Source organism: Orcinus orca, chromosome 3 (genome assembly GCF_937001465.1).
Source record: "Orcinus orca chromosome 3, mOrcOrc1.1, whole genome shotgun sequence".
NCBI lineage: Eukaryota > Metazoa > Chordata > Mammalia > Artiodactyla > Delphinidae > Orcinus > Orcinus orca.
In genome coordinates, this window is record NC_064561.1 from 440,046 (window position 1) to 456,958 (window position 16,913).

At 60.2% G+C, this 16,913-nt stretch overlaps 2 protein-coding genes and 1 non-coding gene across 6 annotated transcripts in view; 1 reads left to right on the top strand and 2 right to left on the bottom strand.

Annotated features, from left to right (window-relative positions):
* The window catches only part of MED16 (mediator complex subunit 16), a 63,641-nt gene extending 55,921 nt beyond the window's left edge, over positions 1 to 7,720 (bottom strand). Inside the window, 5 exon segments of the mRNA XM_049707296.1 lie at positions 26 to 481; positions 2,968 to 3,137; positions 3,337 to 3,444; positions 4,021 to 4,162; positions 5,585 to 7,720. Of these exon segments, the coding sequence (XP_049563253.1) occupies positions 26 to 481; positions 2,968 to 3,137; positions 3,337 to 3,444; positions 4,021 to 4,153 (867 nt within the window). The 5' untranslated portion in view covers positions 4,154 to 4,162; positions 5,585 to 7,720.
* Positions 5,982 to 6,088, top strand: LOC117198832 (U6 spliceosomal RNA). The gene has a single exon (XR_004480087.1). It is a non-coding gene; the product is annotated as a U6 spliceosomal RNA (small nuclear RNA).
* A 139-nt stretch (positions 7,721 to 7,859) lies between the features above and the next one.
* R3HDM4 (R3H domain containing 4) lies at positions 7,860 to 16,913 on the bottom strand. Of its 4 annotated transcripts, none has more exons than XM_004285881.4 (8): positions 16,759 to 16,913; positions 11,952 to 12,106; positions 11,442 to 11,566; positions 10,910 to 11,027; positions 10,708 to 10,793; positions 10,153 to 10,238; positions 10,019 to 10,074; positions 7,860 to 8,887 (listed from the first exon to the last, which is right to left on the bottom strand). In XM_004285881.4, exons 1-8 carry the CDS (start codon positions 16,839 to 16,841, stop codon positions 8,784 to 8,786), a joined length of 813 nt encoding a protein of 270 aa, XP_004285929.1. In that variant the 5' UTR covers positions 16,842 to 16,913; the 3' UTR covers positions 7,860 to 8,783. The 4 variants fall into 4 exon arrangements, with proteins under 4 accessions (XP_004285929.1, XP_033272696.1, XP_033272697.1 ...); XM_033416805.2 differs by having other exon boundaries at positions 11,442 to 11,587; XM_033416806.2 differs by lacking the exon at positions 16,759 to 16,913 and adding an exon at positions 13,395 to 15,732 and having other exon boundaries at positions 11,442 to 11,587.

Here is a 16,913-nt window from a genome sequence, read left to right on the forward strand (position 1 = left end):
TGGATTTAGCCCCGAGCGGTCCTACCACAGGGTGGCCGGGCGGGCACACCTGCTCTGACATATCTCGGGCCAGGAACTTGAGATGGGTGATGGCGGGGAGCCGGTCCCGGCGGTTGAGGTCAGTGGTGCAGCGCATGAACAGCGAGGGCAGGATCTCGGTGTCGATGCGGCATTTCTCGTTGACGACGCTCACGCACACCTTGTAGAACTGCACTGGGGATGCACTGCTACCGTCTGCCGTGGCCACCACGATGTTGCCGCCACCCGTGAAGGCGATGTCGGCCAGGGCCACGCGGCCACGCAGCCGGCACAGGCTCTCCGTCGAGGTCAGCACTTGCCCGCTGGGCTTGAGCAGGGACACGGTGACCAGGCCGCTGACTGTCACCGCAATCCAGCCCTCCATGGGCTTGCCCCCAAACAGCGTGAGCGACGGCGAGAACTTGACTCGGGAGAACTTCTCGCCAAAGCTGGAGGCACCCGACTGTGGGGGAGGGGGAGGGGTCAGCTCCGGGCAGCCCCGGCCCCGGGCATGCACTTGGCCTTCAGGGGTCTGCCTCTGTGACCCCAGGACGCCCTTCTGGGAGTCACACCCTTGGGAACATGGAGGAACCACGTGGCAGAAGGCACGAGAGCATGAACTTGAGTTCAGATCCTGCCTCAGCCACTCAAGCACTGTGTGACACGGGCCTCTCTGACCCTCAGTATCCCCATCTGTACGTCCGAGAACTGTGGTGAGGATGACACGGCTAAACACGCGCAGGACAGGACTCACCATGTTTTCCTCACAGGGTCAAACACTCAGTATTTTCAGTTTTGTGAGCCAAGTGGTCGGCTGCAACCACTCAGCTCTTTCCCTGCGTCTGCAGCAGAGAGAAGCAGCCGCCAGTGAGACTGCTTACAAGGTGGGCGAGCGAGCAGGCTGCAATTTACAGACGCTGGAGGTAAAGCATTCCAGCTGTGCTGCAAAGTGCAGCTGCCACTGCCGTCACCTTTCCAAACCCGGTCTAGGTTACAATTAACGTACAGCAAAATTCACCTCTTCCCGGCTTTCGGTTCAAGTTGACAACCACCCCATTGTGGAAACCGCTCCGATCCTGGGCAGGAACGTTTCTACTCCCCTCGGAAGGGCCCTCGGGCCCCCAGCCAACCCCTGCCCCGGCCCTGGTTTCTGTCCCCGGCTGGGCCTTTCCCAGCGTTCCACCCGGGCGGACCCGGGGGGCAGCCTGCACGCCGGGTTCCTTTCAATCCGGGCAACATGACTGTCACTGAAACAGCACGAGCTGGAGACTAAGCAGGGCTCTCTGGGCAGTGGGAGAGTATGTGCCCTCTCTGTCTGGGGAGCAGACCCACAGGGCCAGGCGTCCAGGGAGGGCAGGGCTGACCACGGCCCCAACAGAGTCTTCCAGACGTGGAGGTGCCGGCACTGTTGGAAAGAAAGAAGCAAAAGCCCCCGGATGACCCCTGAGGAGAGACGCTGGCAGTGTGAAAAAGAAACGTCGCACAGAGAACAAGGTCCAGAAGGTTAGGCAGCAAGCCCTGCAGTTAGAATTCCTACCAAGGGGAGAGGGGATAGACGCCTGACCTCAACATCACGGGCGAGAGCCGCGTGCATGCCCGAGCGTTTTAAATGACACATCCGTCTCTTATAATTTAGAGACAAACGTATCTGGTGGTAAGGAGAACAGTAGCCCTGATGCTCGCAACAGTGTGAACAGACCTTGAGACCACGACGCTGATGAGAGAAGCCAGACACAGAAGGACACACGGTGTGTGATTCCATTGATGGGAAACGTCCAGAACAGGCAAGTCCACAGGGACAGACAGTGGGTTCATGGTTGCCAGGGGCTGAGGTGGGGAAGGGGAGTGAGGCTAATGGGGACAGACTTCCTTTGAGTTGAAAAGAATGGTCTGCGGCTTCTTTCGGCGCAGTGGTTAAGAATCCGTCTGCCAATGCAGGGGACAGGGGTTTGAGCCCTGGTCCGGGAAGATCCCACATGCCGCGGAGCAACTAAGCCCATGCACCACAGCTACTGAGCCTGTGCTCTAGAGCCTTCGAGCCACAACTACTAAAACCTGCGCGCCTAGAGCCCGTGCTCCGCAACAAGAGAAGCCACCGCAATGAGAAGCCCGCACACCGCAATGAAGAGTAGCCCCCGCTCGCCACAACTAGAGAAAAGCCCACGCACAGCAATGAAGACCCAACGCAGCCGTAAATAAATAAATAAAACAAATAAAGAAAGAAAGTATTAAAAAAAAAAAGGAATGGTCTGAAATTGAATGTGGTGATGGCTGTACTAGTCTGTGAAGATACTAAGTAAACCACCAATCTGTATGCTTCAGGTGAGTGAACCATACTAAACGACTTGTATCTCAGTAGCGCTGTTACATAACAAAGGAGAACAGACAAAGAGAAGGCAGCACGCAGCCCCTGCCCCGGCTCCCCGCGGCCTGGAGCCAGCGCTGTGTGCGCTGCTGCCAGATGCTGACAGTAACTGTCCCCAGGCCCTGCACCGGGCACAGGGAGCAGATGCGGGGAAGGGATGGGAGAAAAGCCACTTCCCACAGCACCAACCCAGGAGGGGCTCCTGGCTCTGGGGAGCAGCCGGCAGAGCAGGCCACGTGCACCCCGGCCGCCCCACCGAGCCCTCCCAAGCCTTCTCGTGCTGAACCCTCACCACGGCCAGCGGCAGCCCCACCTGACGGTGAGGAAAGCGACCGGTGAGGCGCGGCCTCGCGCTCTGAGTTCAGCACCCTGGACCCAGGCGGCTCCCCTCTCAAGGGGACGCTGGGCTGAACCGTGGGGTACAGGCAGGAATTCTGGGATCTCACCACGTCAGTCACACGGGGGCTGCTGGCCACACGGGTGCTGACCCTGCATGGCAGGTGTGAGCCGGGCCGGGGCGAGGCGGACCAAAAGGGTGCTGGTGACACAAGAGGAGGAGCCGCGCCCCCAGGCAGGACACCCACCTTTTCCACGTGCAGGGCCAGCTTCACACCGTTGTGCAGCCACGACAAGGCCACGATGGGGTCCCCCTCCACCAGGCTGCCCACGGGGCTCTCCCAGCTGTTGGCCAGGTGGTCGGCCATGCTCCAGCACTTGATCTGCCCATCGGCATCAGCAGACAGCAGCCTCGAGCCTGTGCGGGGCAGGGGCCAAAATCGCGTCACAAGACCCCCCCCGCCCCCGCCACTGTCCATCAGGGGCCCGGGTGGGAGAGGCCGGCCTGGGGGCAGTAGAGCAGGGAGGGGCACAGGCGAGTCCGGAAAGGACTCTGGACAGCAGCAGTGGGCAGAGCAGGGCCCGCAAACCCACAGATCAAGGGGAGCTGCCCTCACCTGACTGGTCCCACTCGAGGCAGGTGACGGCCTCGCTGTGCCCCGAGCAGATGGAGTGCACGTCCCAGGGGTGCTCGGTGTCCAGGATGTGGATCACGCGGGTCAGGTCTGTGAAGGACGGTGTGCTCAACACGGCAACAACAGCCGGGTGCCCGACGACCCCGGGGGCATCAGGGAGGAAGAAGCAAAGCCCCGGCCACGGGGACTCAGGAGCCGCTGCTGACACGCCGGCCGCCCGAGTAGAGATGGAGCGGCCCGCGGCCCGTGACCCTGCCTCCAGTGGGGCAAAGGAGACGTAGAAAACGGCACCGGAAGAAAACGAACCCCAAATGCTAACAGTGGGCATCTCTCCGTGGAAACTAACGGCTGGTTCTTTCCCTCACCCTAAGTTTCTGTGTTTTTCTAATTCCCTCTCCCGAGTGCACGTCACTCAGTGGCAGAGACAACACAGGCCCGGCTGGCAGAGTGCACCTCAAAGTCAGGTGGTGACACGTTTGGTCTGGAAAACTCAGGCAGGAGCCTCAGCGAGCTGCACAGGGCCACCCACCCCTGGGCCCTGCCATCCCACGGGGTGATCCCAGCACCCCCGGCTCCAGGCCCTCTGCACCCCTCACCACCCCTCGTCTTGGAGGAGGAGACCCTGTGGGAGCCGGGGGGTGGAGGGCAGGGGAGCGGCTGGCGCACCCTGGTCGTCACTCCGCAGGTCCGTGGTGAAGGCGATGAGGTTACGGCAGGACCAGGTGCAGGCCAGGGGCACCGACGGGCAGTGGGTGCTCTTGGGCCATTTCTCCCACTCGCAGATGTAAGCCAGGTCCATTGTGCCCACCTGCCAAGGTCACACACGGAGGACAGTCACCAGCTCCTGCGGCAGGGAGACTGGCTTGTCATCGATGTTCACGCAGCATCTGCAGGACCCCAAGGGCAGTGCTGGACACTGGTTTACCGCGGGGGACAAAGTGGACTCAACCCCTGCCCCGCATGTGGCAGGGGAGCTGCATTTTACTCATGCATGGCCAGGGAGGCCTCCCCGGTGGAGGTGTGAGGGATCGAGGCAAGCAGCCTGAAAGAAGAGCATTCCAGGTGGAGGGAACAGCCAGTGCAAAGGACCAGAGGCTGGACTGAGCCTGGGCGCTCAAGGAGTGGCACGGGGCCCTGCGGGGCAGGAAAAGGGTGAGTGAGGGAGCGGGGCAAAGTAAGGGTGGGGAGGGGACGCAACAGGTCGTGCAGGGCCTGGGGGGTTTCACCCTGAGGGAGGTGGCAGCCCCAGGAGGGCTGAGCCCTGTTTATGTTTCACAGGCCACTCTGGCTGTCTGGAGGGCGAGGCTGCGGGACAGGGTGGGGGTGACTGCACTGGTCCAGGTGAACAAAGCTGGGGACAGTGCAAGCTGTGAGGAGCGGTAGGGCAGGACACGGGTCTATCCTTAAGGAGGAGTCCACGGACACCAAGAGCACCGGTGGGGCTGCCTTTGACAGAGGCAGGGAGGGGGCCCGGCAGCAGCTTGGTGCAGGGCTTCCACAGATAACTAACAACGGGAACGGTGAACGTTTCCTCAGCGCGCTCCATGCGCCGGGCATCGATTAAGCTTATTTCTTTTCACCTTTACTAAAGCGCAGTGAGACTGGGAGTACGATCGGCCCCGTCTTCCTCAATCACGACCCCCAGGCCCCAGGCTTCTTCAAGCCCTGCCCGGGAACACCGAGGCCTCGCCCACAAGCCCCTTCAACAGTCTTTAAGCTCTGCCCCCAAAGTCCTCCGGCCCCGCCCCCTACAGTATTTGCTTTCCACACTCCACTCCCAAGTTGCCCCTTGTGTCCCCAGGCCCGGCCCAAACTCTGTTTTCATCTCAGGGTCTCCCAAACCACCCCATAGGCCTCGCCTCCATACACCTGGCCCTTCAGGTCGCGCCCCCAAGCCCCCCCACCCAACGCACCTCAGGCCCTCCGCGGGGAGGTATAACCTTAGGCCCCTCCCCCGATCGTTCCAGGTCCCGCCCCGATTTCCCCCTGCTCCGGATGCCCCGACCCCCGGGGCGCCTCAGGTCCCCCCAAGTTTCCGCCACGACCCCCAGACCCCGCCCAGCGCACTCAGGCCGCGTACCCAGCACCCTTTGCTCTCCAGGCCCGCCCTCTGACCCCACAGGCCCCGCCCCGGGCCCGCTAGTTACCGCCTTCCCCGGCCGGCGCTCCCCGCTGCCGCGGCGCCGTCCGGAGGCCGGCCGACCGCCCGAGCCCCCAACCCCGTACTCACCGGGCCGGCCTGTGCGTCCAGCCGAGCGGGTGGCCGCAGCCTGCACTTGCCCTAATGCCCCGGCTCCGCCGCCGCCATCTTCCCAGGAGCAAAGATTCGCCCGCGCAGCGCAGCCGCTTCCCAGAGACTTCTGGGACGGCAGCGGCTCCGGCTCCGCCCCTCTTCCAGTATAATTTGCATGCGACCATGGATTCCCAGCAGCCACCTGAGTCATATTTGGTGGAACAAAAACCACTTTCTCAATTTCAGTGAATGACCCCATTTGGTTAAGGTATTGTTGCACAAATATCATAAAAGAAGGGACGAATGGCTGAACCGGTTTTTAATGGAGTTCGCCCTTAGTGCAAAAGAGCGTAGTCTATGCCCTCTAAATAGTTCTGGGATCAACTGTACTACTGTGCTCGCTTCGGCAGCACATATACTAAAATTGGAACGATACAGAGAAGATTAGCATGGCCCCTGCGCAAGGATGACACGCAAATTCGTGAAGCGTTCCATATTTTGCCTTTTCTTTTCTGGTATCCGCGGTGTTATAACTGGGTTCTATAAGCGAGGTTCCTTAACACTTTGAGGGTCCCTCTGGATTCAAACCCCATCCGCAATTCGTTTTCCAAAAATTGGTTCTATTGCTGTTGGACTCTCCCCAGTTTGAAAGGTCTTTTCCAGAAAGACCTAGGATTGCAGAGAAGCGTGCACCGGGTGACCGGCACCGCCTGGGCAAAGGTTTGGGGGGCCGGGCTGTCTGGGGGCCCGGCTGGAGTAGCGGGGTGGGGGAAAAAACCCACGCACCAGCCAGGGGCCAGGACAGGACGGAGTTCGCGTTAATAGTTCTGGAGGCAGGCTGTGAACTCCCCTAGAGACCCGACATCCGTGCCCGGAGCCCCAGCCCGTTCTCTGGGCGCCGGAAATTTGGTCCCCTTCACAGGTGAGAGCCTCGAAGCGGGTTACTCAAGTATCTCCTTGTGTCCTCCGTACAAGCCCTTGGGATTTCCATTATTTAGCATCTATGTGTAGAACTTTTAAAATGCCTGTTAAAATGGAAGACAGCACACCCAGCGCCCAGATCTTGGTTTTTAAAACGGTGCCCCAGGGAAAGGAACCAGGCTCCTTGGCGAAAGGGCTGGTTCTAGGACGAAGCAAGAATATGCAGAGGAGCCCTCTGCGTCTTGTAGCGGCAGAAAGTAAGGAGGGTGCTCAAATAAATAAATAAAACCCAGCAACTATGGGAGTGCCTCAGTGACACACAGGAGCCACTGACAGGGCTCCCAGCAGCCGAATCTGGAACAACCTGACGAATAAAATTAAGGAATATTGGATTATAACCCAAACTAGAAAGTAAATGCCCAGGCGTCCGTACTGATATAAATGGTTAAATAAACAAATACACAGGGGAATAGAGACAAATCTCCCCGGTAGAATTTCCAGTAATCAACATAGATACTCCGCCTTCAGGGAGGTGGAGGAGATCAGGGGTGAGGTCAGTAGTGAGGAGCCCTGTGGGCAGCAGGGACCCCTGATGTGGCCGGGTGAGAAGGGAACTTCCCTCAGCGTGATCACAAGAGAACAGCAGATAATCCAGGCTGGGGGATCCTGCAGGATGCACAGCCGTTTCCAGACACACACAGAAGGAAGACACAGGAAGGAGGCCACGTGAAGATGGAGACAGAGGCTGGAAGGATGCAGCCACAAGCCAGAGGAGGCCGGAGCCCCTAGAAGCTGTAAGAGGCAGGGAGGACACTCCCTGGAGCCTCTAGAGGGAGTATGGCCTTGCCACACCTTGATCTTGCATTTCTGGCCTCCAGAACCAGGCGACAATAAATTCCTGTGGTTTTAAGCTGCAGCGTGGTGTATTTTGTTCAGCCACTCAGGAAGCTCACACAAGTGACTTTTTTTTTTGGCCATGCCACGGGGCACGTGGGATCTTATTTCCCCAACCAGGGATCAAACCCGCAGTCCTGCCGTGGAAGTGCAGTCTTAACCACTGGACCACCGCCAGGGAAGTCCCACAAGTGACCTTTCTGGAGGTCACACAGCTGGAAGGTGGCAGAGCTGGGGTTTGAGCCTGGGCACCTGGGAGGGGACCAGCCAGGGCAGCAGAGCCAAGAGCCGGGCCACTCCTAGCAGAGTCTCCCCACACACCTGCCTCCACGGGGGTTGTCACTCAGAACCAAGCTTCATCCCCTGAGGCCTGCATCCCTCAATGACCAGGACACGAGGGCATCGTGAGTGCCTGTCGTGCCCCCAGCCCTGCCCCAAAGGAAAACCCCACAGCAGCAGACCAGAGCACCAGAAATTTATTGAACGCTCCACCTTTCCCAAAGCACGACTAGCCACACACACGGGGGTGCAGGGCAGGGGTGCAGTCTCCAGCCCTGCTTCCTGTGCCAGGCCAGGGTGACCAGCACGAGGACACCCCAGAGCCAGGCTGGGGGCAGGGGCAAGGGGACATGGAGGGAGGAACAGGACAGTCTGAGAGTGGAGGCTTCTGGCTGGAAGTCCCAGATCCTCAGTAGGAAGGAAGGGGGGTGTGCAGAGCAGACGGGGCCCTAACAGCCACCAAAGGCAAGTGGCGAGGGCAACACACATTCCAAAAAGAGGGTGACACCAGCTTTTAAGACGCAGCTTCCATCCTGGGCTGCGGGGCACACACATGCACACGCGCACGCGCACACACACACACACACCAAACGTAATGCTCCCAGGGCGAGGGGCAGGGCCCCAGAGACCCTCCACCCAAGCCAAAAACTGGGAGAGGGTCAAGCAGGGACTGGAATGAAGCCCCCCAATTTATCACTTGGGGCAAGTTTTTGGTTTTTCTTCGCAAAAGGGAAATTTAAAAATCTACAACAAATCACGCCAAATTCATTAAAAATGATAAAAACCCAGCCTCTCCCTCCTCGCTTAAGCTTCACACGGGGCCAAAAACGCTGACCCAGGAAGGGACAGGGAAGTGACCAGGCCAGGCATCTCCTCCCGAGTCCAGGCCCCGGGGCGGGAGTAGGGTGAATTGTGCTCGCGCGGGGCAGCCCAGCCACCAGCTTTAACCCGGAAAGCTGGGCGGGGAAGGGGTGCGGTGCGGGAGCCACCCCAAGGGGAAGAGCACGTTTCCAAGGGAAAATTCCAAAAATAATAAAGATATTTCAGTGATGTTACGGGAGGTCTTGGCACTGGGGAGGCGGGGCCGGGGGCAGGGCCGCCATCAGCTGCGCTGCTCCAGGTACGCAGACAGGAGCAGCCCCGGCGGCAGGAAGTCCAGGTGCCGATTGCTGACCTTCATCTGCCGCTTGCCCTCCAGGTCATCACCTGCCGGGGGACAGGCAAGACAGGGAGGAAGGCGAGGGTTGTGGCACACAGGAGCCCAGCGCTCGGTATGTCCTGCCCCAGGTCCCCACGAGCTGGGCTGACCCGACCCCCCAGGTCCCAGGCCAGGCGCTGAGAGCAGCTCGAGCTGTTCCTTCCTCTCCCGTTATTTATCCCGTGTCCTACGTGCACAGAGATGCACGCACCACCGAGACACACTGGCCCGAGGCCAAGGGGACTGAACGAGGGTCCCGCCCTGACCCTCGGTCTCCCACCTCCATCCCTGCCCTCAGAGGGAATCACCTAGGCCCCTGGTGGCCCAGGCTCCACCAACTTCCCTTCACCCACCTCCCGCCACCCCAAAGCCTGAACCATAGCTATACACAACCCAAGCTGGGCCCACCTCCCAGCCTCTGGCCCGGCGGCTCCCTCTCCCCTGCTCCCCATCTTGCCAGGCCCCACCTCCTATGTTCAGGCCACGGCTCCACACCCGCAGAGAGGCACCCCCAGTCCAGCCCCTCCATCCTAAGTCAGTGGGAACAAAAGCAAGCGTGGGGGCTGCATCTCCCTCCCAGGCAGCCTGAGAGGAACCATCCTGGGGTTGCCATGGAAACTGTCTCCTCAGCAACTCCAGGCAGGAGGCAGAGTCGGGCGTGGAGACAGAGGACCCGATGGGATGCCGAGGGCCAGCAAGGGTCTGCGAGGACCCTCCATGGGGGGGGGGGGGCTGTGTCCCAAGATCACTCCCATCGTGAAAGGGGCACACAGGCTGGAGAAGGGACTTGCCAGAAGTCACATGTGTGGCACAGTGGAGGGGGGCTACAGCTAAATGCGAACTCTGCAGACACTGGGGTCCCTGGAGGCCCAGCTTCATCAGCCCCACACAGGCCCCTCTCTCCCCAGCCCCGAAGATGCAGGTGGAGGCGAGTCTGTGTGCACAGCATCGTCCATCGTGGGGCCAGAGGTACAGGCGCTTCTGATGAATCAAGGCAGCATCGCACTGCCCCCTGTGTTCACGCTGTCCCTCCTCTTCCAAAGCCTGCCACCGGCTAAGCAGACCCCGGGGAAGCCCAGCCTTGGTTTCCCCCAGACTGAATCAGCCAACTGGGGTCCCAGGGGCTGCCAGGCACTTACTGGCTGAGATGAGGTCCATGTACTGGCAGATGGCATGAAGCAGGAGCCTCTCAAAGCTGCAGGGAATGGATGCTGAGTGGCCAGAGCCAGACACCGGGGTAGCTCACGGCGCCCACCCCCACCCACCCAGTCACCTGTTGTCCAGCATGGCCGTGTACACGGCCTGGGGGGACACAGAGAAGAACCTCAGCAGCCGCTCCTCCCAGGTCTCCAGCATTTCCTGCAGGAGAGGCAGGCCCAGGGGTCAGGCCGACTGTGGCACCCTAGCCAAGATGTCCAGGCCCCCCACATCCATGACAGCCTCTGGAGCCCAAAGCCCTGGGTTCAAATGTGGCCTCTGATTCACTACATGAGGCTACTTAACCGTTTCCAAGGATACCAGGCACTCAAGACACATCCAAACCTTTGAATCTCTGAGTCTTTGGCCTGGTGAACTCCTACACATCCTTCAAAACCCACCTTCATTGCCCCTGCCCTTCCCACCCTCAAGGAGAACCCTTGCCCAGCCCTGGGTCCTGCACTCGGATCTCACTAGTCTATATCCTGCCCTGTCTGCTCCATCACACCACGTTCACTGGGTTACTGGTCTCCCCTCACCCCGCCCCTGATTGAGAAGCTGAGAAAAAGGGCCTTCAAAAGAGACCAAGCAAGTGGAAAGAGACAAGGCCAAGGCCAGGCTTGGTACTCACCATGGGAATACGGCTCCGCTTGAGAACGGCTCGTAGACGCCGGCTGATACGCTGGAAGCACTCGCGGGGCGTGTAGGCCGGGTCCTCTGCAAGAGTCCACGCAGTGGGGCAGAGGTGGGAGTGAGCCGCAGGCCCCGCCCACACGCCAGGCTCCTCCCCACCTGCCCTGGCCCCGCCCTCCCCACCCCCGACCCAGGCCCACCTCTCCGCCTGTCTTCCCCGCGGCCCCTCCTCCGCGCCTTGCTCCTGCCCTCGTTCTCCAGGTAGCGGAGAACCCGCTCCTGCTCCTCCCCAGAGCGGTTCATGAAGTCGTTCCAGACCTGGAAGAGAGGCAGCAGGCCCTTACTAATGACTGCAAGCCCCCGAGCCTCAGTTTCCCCATTTGGCTAATGCACATTGGGGGGGCCACAAGTGCACAGAAATACTCCTTGTGCACACATGTGACCACCGGGCCGGCCAGGAGTTCGTGGGGCACTTGCGGACCCACCTGTGTGGGGCAGGGAATCGAAATGAACCAAACACACCCCCAATCCCATCAGTAATTCCAAGTGTGATAAGCAGATGAACCACGGGTGCTGGAAGGTTCTGGGGTGGGTGGGTTTCAGGTCACTGGAGGGAGACCCAGGGTATTCATCAGGGGACCAGGGAGGGGATGGGTGCTCCTGGCACAGGGTCCAGCATAGGCAGTGCCTGGTGGTGGGCGGGGGAACCCAGGGCAGGATACTGGGCCCCACCTCGACATAGGTCTCGTTGCTGCAGGCCTCTGCAAAGATGCTGGGTGCTGCGGGGGGCGCCAGGTCCCCATCCTCCAGGCCAGGTGTGCCTCCGTCTGTCTCCAGCAGGGTCAGGAGGTACTGGGCTAGATGGAAACAGACGGTCTCTGGGCTGGGGGTTGCATTCAGGCCCCCCCCGCCACCCACCCCCCGCCAGGCTCCACGGGGTCCAGAGGACCATGTTTCCTCCCCCACACCTCTATATTTAGGGCCTTTACTCTCACCAGCCTCCCCTCCTCCACGCTCCAGCTGTCTTTCCCAGAAGGCACAGGAACGATCCAGCCTCCAGAACTCCTCCTACCTAGTCCTGGCTTGGCTTGTTGAACTCCTACACCCCCTTTAAAGCCCCAGCTCCAATGCCCAGAGCTCCCTCTCATCCAGCTCAGGGCCAGGCTCAGATAACAGAACATGCAGACCATTGCTGTCTGAGGCCTAGGAGCCCCCAGGAGGCGCCCATCGACCCTTGCTCACTGTTCTCCAGGCGCTGGAGGCTCTTCCGTCCCTTGGCCTTGGGCACGAGGTCTGAGTTCCGCACAGCCTGGTTGATGAAGTGTTGCTTCCGCTTGGAGGCCGAGAGCCTCTTCACCTGGGAGCTGGCTAGAGCGGGCAGGCAGCCCGGAAGGGGCCTGTGGGCCAGGTGTGAGGGGGCAGTCCTCAGGGCCAAGACAGACCAGGACGCCCAGGCACAACCCTACCATCGCCACTCTCTCACAGCCATCCCCTGCTTGGTTTCCCTCCACAATGGGAAGCTCACCCCCTATCACATGTGCAGCCCTTAAAATGTCACTGTGTCTCATCGTCACATCACCCGGGAAGCAGGGACCGTTGAGGACAGGTTAGTAAACCGAGGGTCAGAGAAGGGGAGCCACACATTGGGTGGGAGGCCAAGAGAGCTGCTGCCCACGCCCCCAGGCTTCCAGGTCTGAGCTGCGAGCCGGTGAGGCCGAGTCTCCCTCCTCTGGGAGATTCCCGAGACTTCATTTGATGCAGCGTCCCCTCACCCCCAACCCCACGCTTCCAACAGAAGATAACCCAGAAAACGGCCCCCAGGCGCTAAGGTGATGCCCCGGCCCACCTGACTCACGCCCCAGGGGCCCCCTTGCTGGGTGGGGGAGGTGGACAGAGTGGTTCCCCCCACCCCCGCCCGGAGCACTAATCCTGGAGACGGATTAGCGGGCCTCCCGCTGGGGACCCGAGGGCCAGGCAGCAGACGGCCACGCGGGAGGGAGGGGGGGATATTGAATGGAAACTTCCGGGCAAGAAGCTGCAGGGCCTCCTTCCTGGTCAGCCCCTGACCACAGGCTGAGAGGAGGGTCCCACCCGGCTCAGAAACCCTCACGCTGGGGAGCCGGTGGTGGACTCAGCCTAAGAGGGTCTAGGGTGCCAGGATTCCCCCTCCTCCTCCCCCTGTGCCTCCGCTCCAACCCGCCAGGCAGCCCGGCCTCTGGGCCTCTGCACCAGCTGTGCCCCCGCCCGGTGCCCACACCCCAGGCTCCGAATGGCTCACTCCCATCTCCTTTTGGCCTCTGCTCAAACCTCCTCAGGGGGACCCGCCCCCTCACTGCTCTGTTCTCCTGATGGCCACACGTTCTACCACCACCCTGCCCACCACCCACCGTGATCTCCATGCGGGCAGAGTTTGGTGTCCACTGTAGCCCTGCCTGGCATACAGTAGATGCTCAAAAAAATAACTGCCCAATCAGGTCTCCAGCAAAATCTCACGATTCCAAGACTGAGTAGAACCCAGAGTCCAGAATTCCACTCAAACTTTCCTAGTGTTCAAAGTTCCTAAGACACAAATTAAACAGAGAAGCATGACCCCTGCCCCACAAACAGGCGCTAGAAAATGCCATGAAGCCCTAGGACAGTGGGACAAGGTGCCTCAAAGAAGTTAGGATTGAAGCCCACACTCACCAAGGTCTATACATATGTAAAGAGTCCCCAGCCTTAAGTTTTTTGCCCTGGCCAGAAAGGCTGTTACATCTTGATCACGAAGCAAATAGGCTGACGAGACTCAGCCCTGTCTTAGGTTGGGGTGGGGCAGGCTCCACGGATGACACTTCAGGCAAAAATCTATGAAAAATTATCTGATGGGTAAACTCATGCAGGCACAATAGGAGACACACAACCGGTGGTTAGAATTCGGCGTTTTCACTGCCGGGGCCAGGGTTCAATCCCTGGTCGGGGAAAGAAGATCCCACAAGCCGCGTAGTGCAGCCAAAGGAAAAAAAAAAAAAAATAGGAGACTAGGAGACACGCAGGCAGGGGTAGAGCCTGGAAGCTCAGCCCTGAGTTTGAATCCCAGCTACGACGGATGCTCCACTGTGTGACCTGGAGCCTCAGCTCTTTCTCTGCAAAGTGGGGATAGCGATGGCCCCTGCTGGTCTGGGAGGGGGCACTCAGAGCCAAGAGGAACCAGGACACACACCTTTCCCCAAGCTGCCACCTGTTTGGTTTCCTCCTGTGACTGGGAGCTCACCCCGTGGGCCACACCATTGATCACAGCCTGGTTAAGCGATTGCCTTCACCATCACCCCAGGAGGCAAGTACTATTGTTCTGATGCCCGTTATACAGATTTGCAAACCGAGGAGCAAAGTCATTATCCCGAGACCCCACAGCTGCAAAGAGGGCAGCTGGGACAGGGCAGGGCAACTCAAGTCAGTACAGAGCCCACAATTCTGAGGCTGGACGCAATCTTCCTGAGGCCCAGGCACCCCCACCCCAAGCTCCAGATTCAGCTGCGGCCTCGCTGTGGCTCCAGGGCCTGTGTCTCCACCCTGCAGATGGACGGAGGCCAGGACGGTGGCCTGGCGGGGCAGATAACAGGACCACATCCGGGGGGAGCTGTCGGGGAACCTCAGAGCAGGGTGGGACTCAGTGAGAGAGCTCGGGCCCTCAGGACATGGGGCTCCAAGAAATGGGGCTCCCTGTCACCTTGGGACCCGGGCGGAACCAGGATTCGAACCTGGTCTGAACAGGACCACTCCCCTGAACCATTCAGCCTCCTGCTTCCCTCTGGGGCCACAGTGGTCAGAGGGGCTCAAACTCAGGTCTCGCTGGACCCCTCAGACCACAGCCCACTGGACTAAAGATCCAGCTGCTCCCTGACCTGCTCCACCATCACCTGTGGCTCCCCAGCACCCTCAGGACAAGGCCCAGCCTCTCCCCGGCCTGGCATTGCAGGTCTGCTGCCTGGTCCCACAGCCTCCTGGGGCCTCACTACCCTCTCTGATTCCAGGAGATTCCAGCAGGAGCCTGGGGCCACAGAGTGGGCAGGCGGAGTGGGCAGCAGATTTGTAATAAATGCTGGGGAGGAGGGGTGGAGGACAGCATAAACTTTATATAATATACATCCACATCAGAACATCAACACCCATCTCTCTCCGCCTCATTGCCCCTGCTCCAGGCACAGGGCCCTTTTACTGCATCGCAAGCTGACCTGCAACAGCCCGCCTCAGGGCCTTTGCATGTGCTCAGCCTCCTGCCTGAAGAACCCTTTCTCTGGCTCCTTCTGGTCCCAGCTCAAAAGTTACCTCCTGGGAGAAACTGCCCCACCCCCCAACTAGCCCAATCAGCCCCGTTTCCGGCTTCACCGGTTGGCATCAGAAACCAGCCCGTCCTCATACTTGTTTACTCCTGAATTCTCACCTCCTTCACTAACTCGCACGATAAGGACAAGGTCCCTCTTGGCTGCTCCTGTGTCCCCAGCACCTGGCCCACAGCACGTGCTCAATAGCTGTTTGTTGAATGAATACCCGAACTTCTGTTTACACACTCACCCAAGGGCCAGTTCATCTGCTTCCCCAGCCACCCAAAGAGACCACTTTACAGATGGGGAAACTGACCACCCAGATGGGGCATGTGAGGCTTCCTGGACCCAGCAGGCCTTGGGAAATGTCTGCACCATGGCAGGGGCCAGCGTCCAACAGGGGTGGACAGGCCTGACAGTGGAAACAGCTGCTAAGTCAGGTTGGGTTTGGGGAGGACAGGTTCCTTTGCCTCCCCCAATTCTCCCTGAGGGTTTTGAGATGGGGCCTTTAACACCCACTCCCCTAGGCAAACACACCCTCTCTCTGGCACCTGCCCCTCCCCCAGGAACAGGCCAAAGAGGAACTTACTTTCTCTAGCAGGAAACCAAGGAGGGCTCAGAGCGGAGGTGACTCAGGCTGGGATGGGCAGACAGAAGGAGCAGCAGCCCCCCTCTCCCGCCCCGGGAATGGAGGTGAGGGGGGATGGGGGCAGGTTGGAGGGACCCACCTGGCAGGTAAATACCCACTTCGAGTGGGTTAAGGCCCCTTAAATAACCACATCTGTAGAGACCAGTACAGCTTCTGGGTAATAATAACAATAAAGTAATAACAAATAATAATAAAGCAATCACAAAATACCAAAATGAGAAAATTATTTTAAAATAACAAAACACCTACAATAGTGAACTATTTAAGATAATTATTAAAGAATGGACCCTCCGCTTTGCTGGGCACCTCCAAGTGCAGGGTCACTGACCCCAGCCCCTTAAATAGAGGACCGCTGTTATTTCATTTTACAGATGGGGAAACCGAGGCACCGAAGGGGTAACAGCCCGCCCGGGGCCACTAGGAAGGGCACACGAAGAAGCAGAAATGAAACCCCAGCAGCCAGGGTGGACCACCTGGGTTTCTGCACCAACACTCGGGTTAGAAAGAGACCTGCGAACCTGGGGGAGGGGGGCATACCCATATGGGGCCGCCCACCTGCCTCCAGTCCACGTCCCAGGACACACAGGCTCGTGTTGGCCCGGGTCTGTAAGCCCCCCATTCATTTGGGTATTTACCCGGAGAAAAACAAAGAGCGCGTCCACCGGGAAGTGGGGGGCTCACAACCCCGCCGGATACACAGGACTGGCTGGGGGGTAAATCCCCAGCTGGGGGACAGGAACAGCCGCAAGTGGGTAAATACCCAGAACACCACCAGCGCGGATTCCGGGTACACCGCGCGCAGCGGCACCGCCTCACCCGACGCGGCGCCCGGGACCCCCGAAGCTCGGGCGCCGGGGGTCTGCACACGCGGACACGGGGGTGCCCCCTGCGCCCCGGCAAAGGCCCGGAAGTACGGGGATGGGGTTTCCCCGGGAAACACCCACTGACAACAAAGCCCACCACCACCCCGCTCCACCCGAGTGGGGTACCCCCCAGGAAAGGGGGCGGGGCGGGCCGGGGGCTGCAGCCCGGGAGGGGGTAAGAGGAGGGGACCCCGGAGCCCGGAAGCGCGCCGCGCCCGCCCGCCGGCCGCGCTCACAGCGTCCGCCGCCCGCCCGGGGCGACCCCCGCCGCCGCCGCCGCCTCCTCCGGGCCGCCCTCCGGGTTCTCCAGCGCCACCATAGCTTGCACGCCGCTGCTGTTGTCGCCGCCGCCCGGCAGGGCCTTCTCTGGGCCGGGCAGGAAGTGACGGGA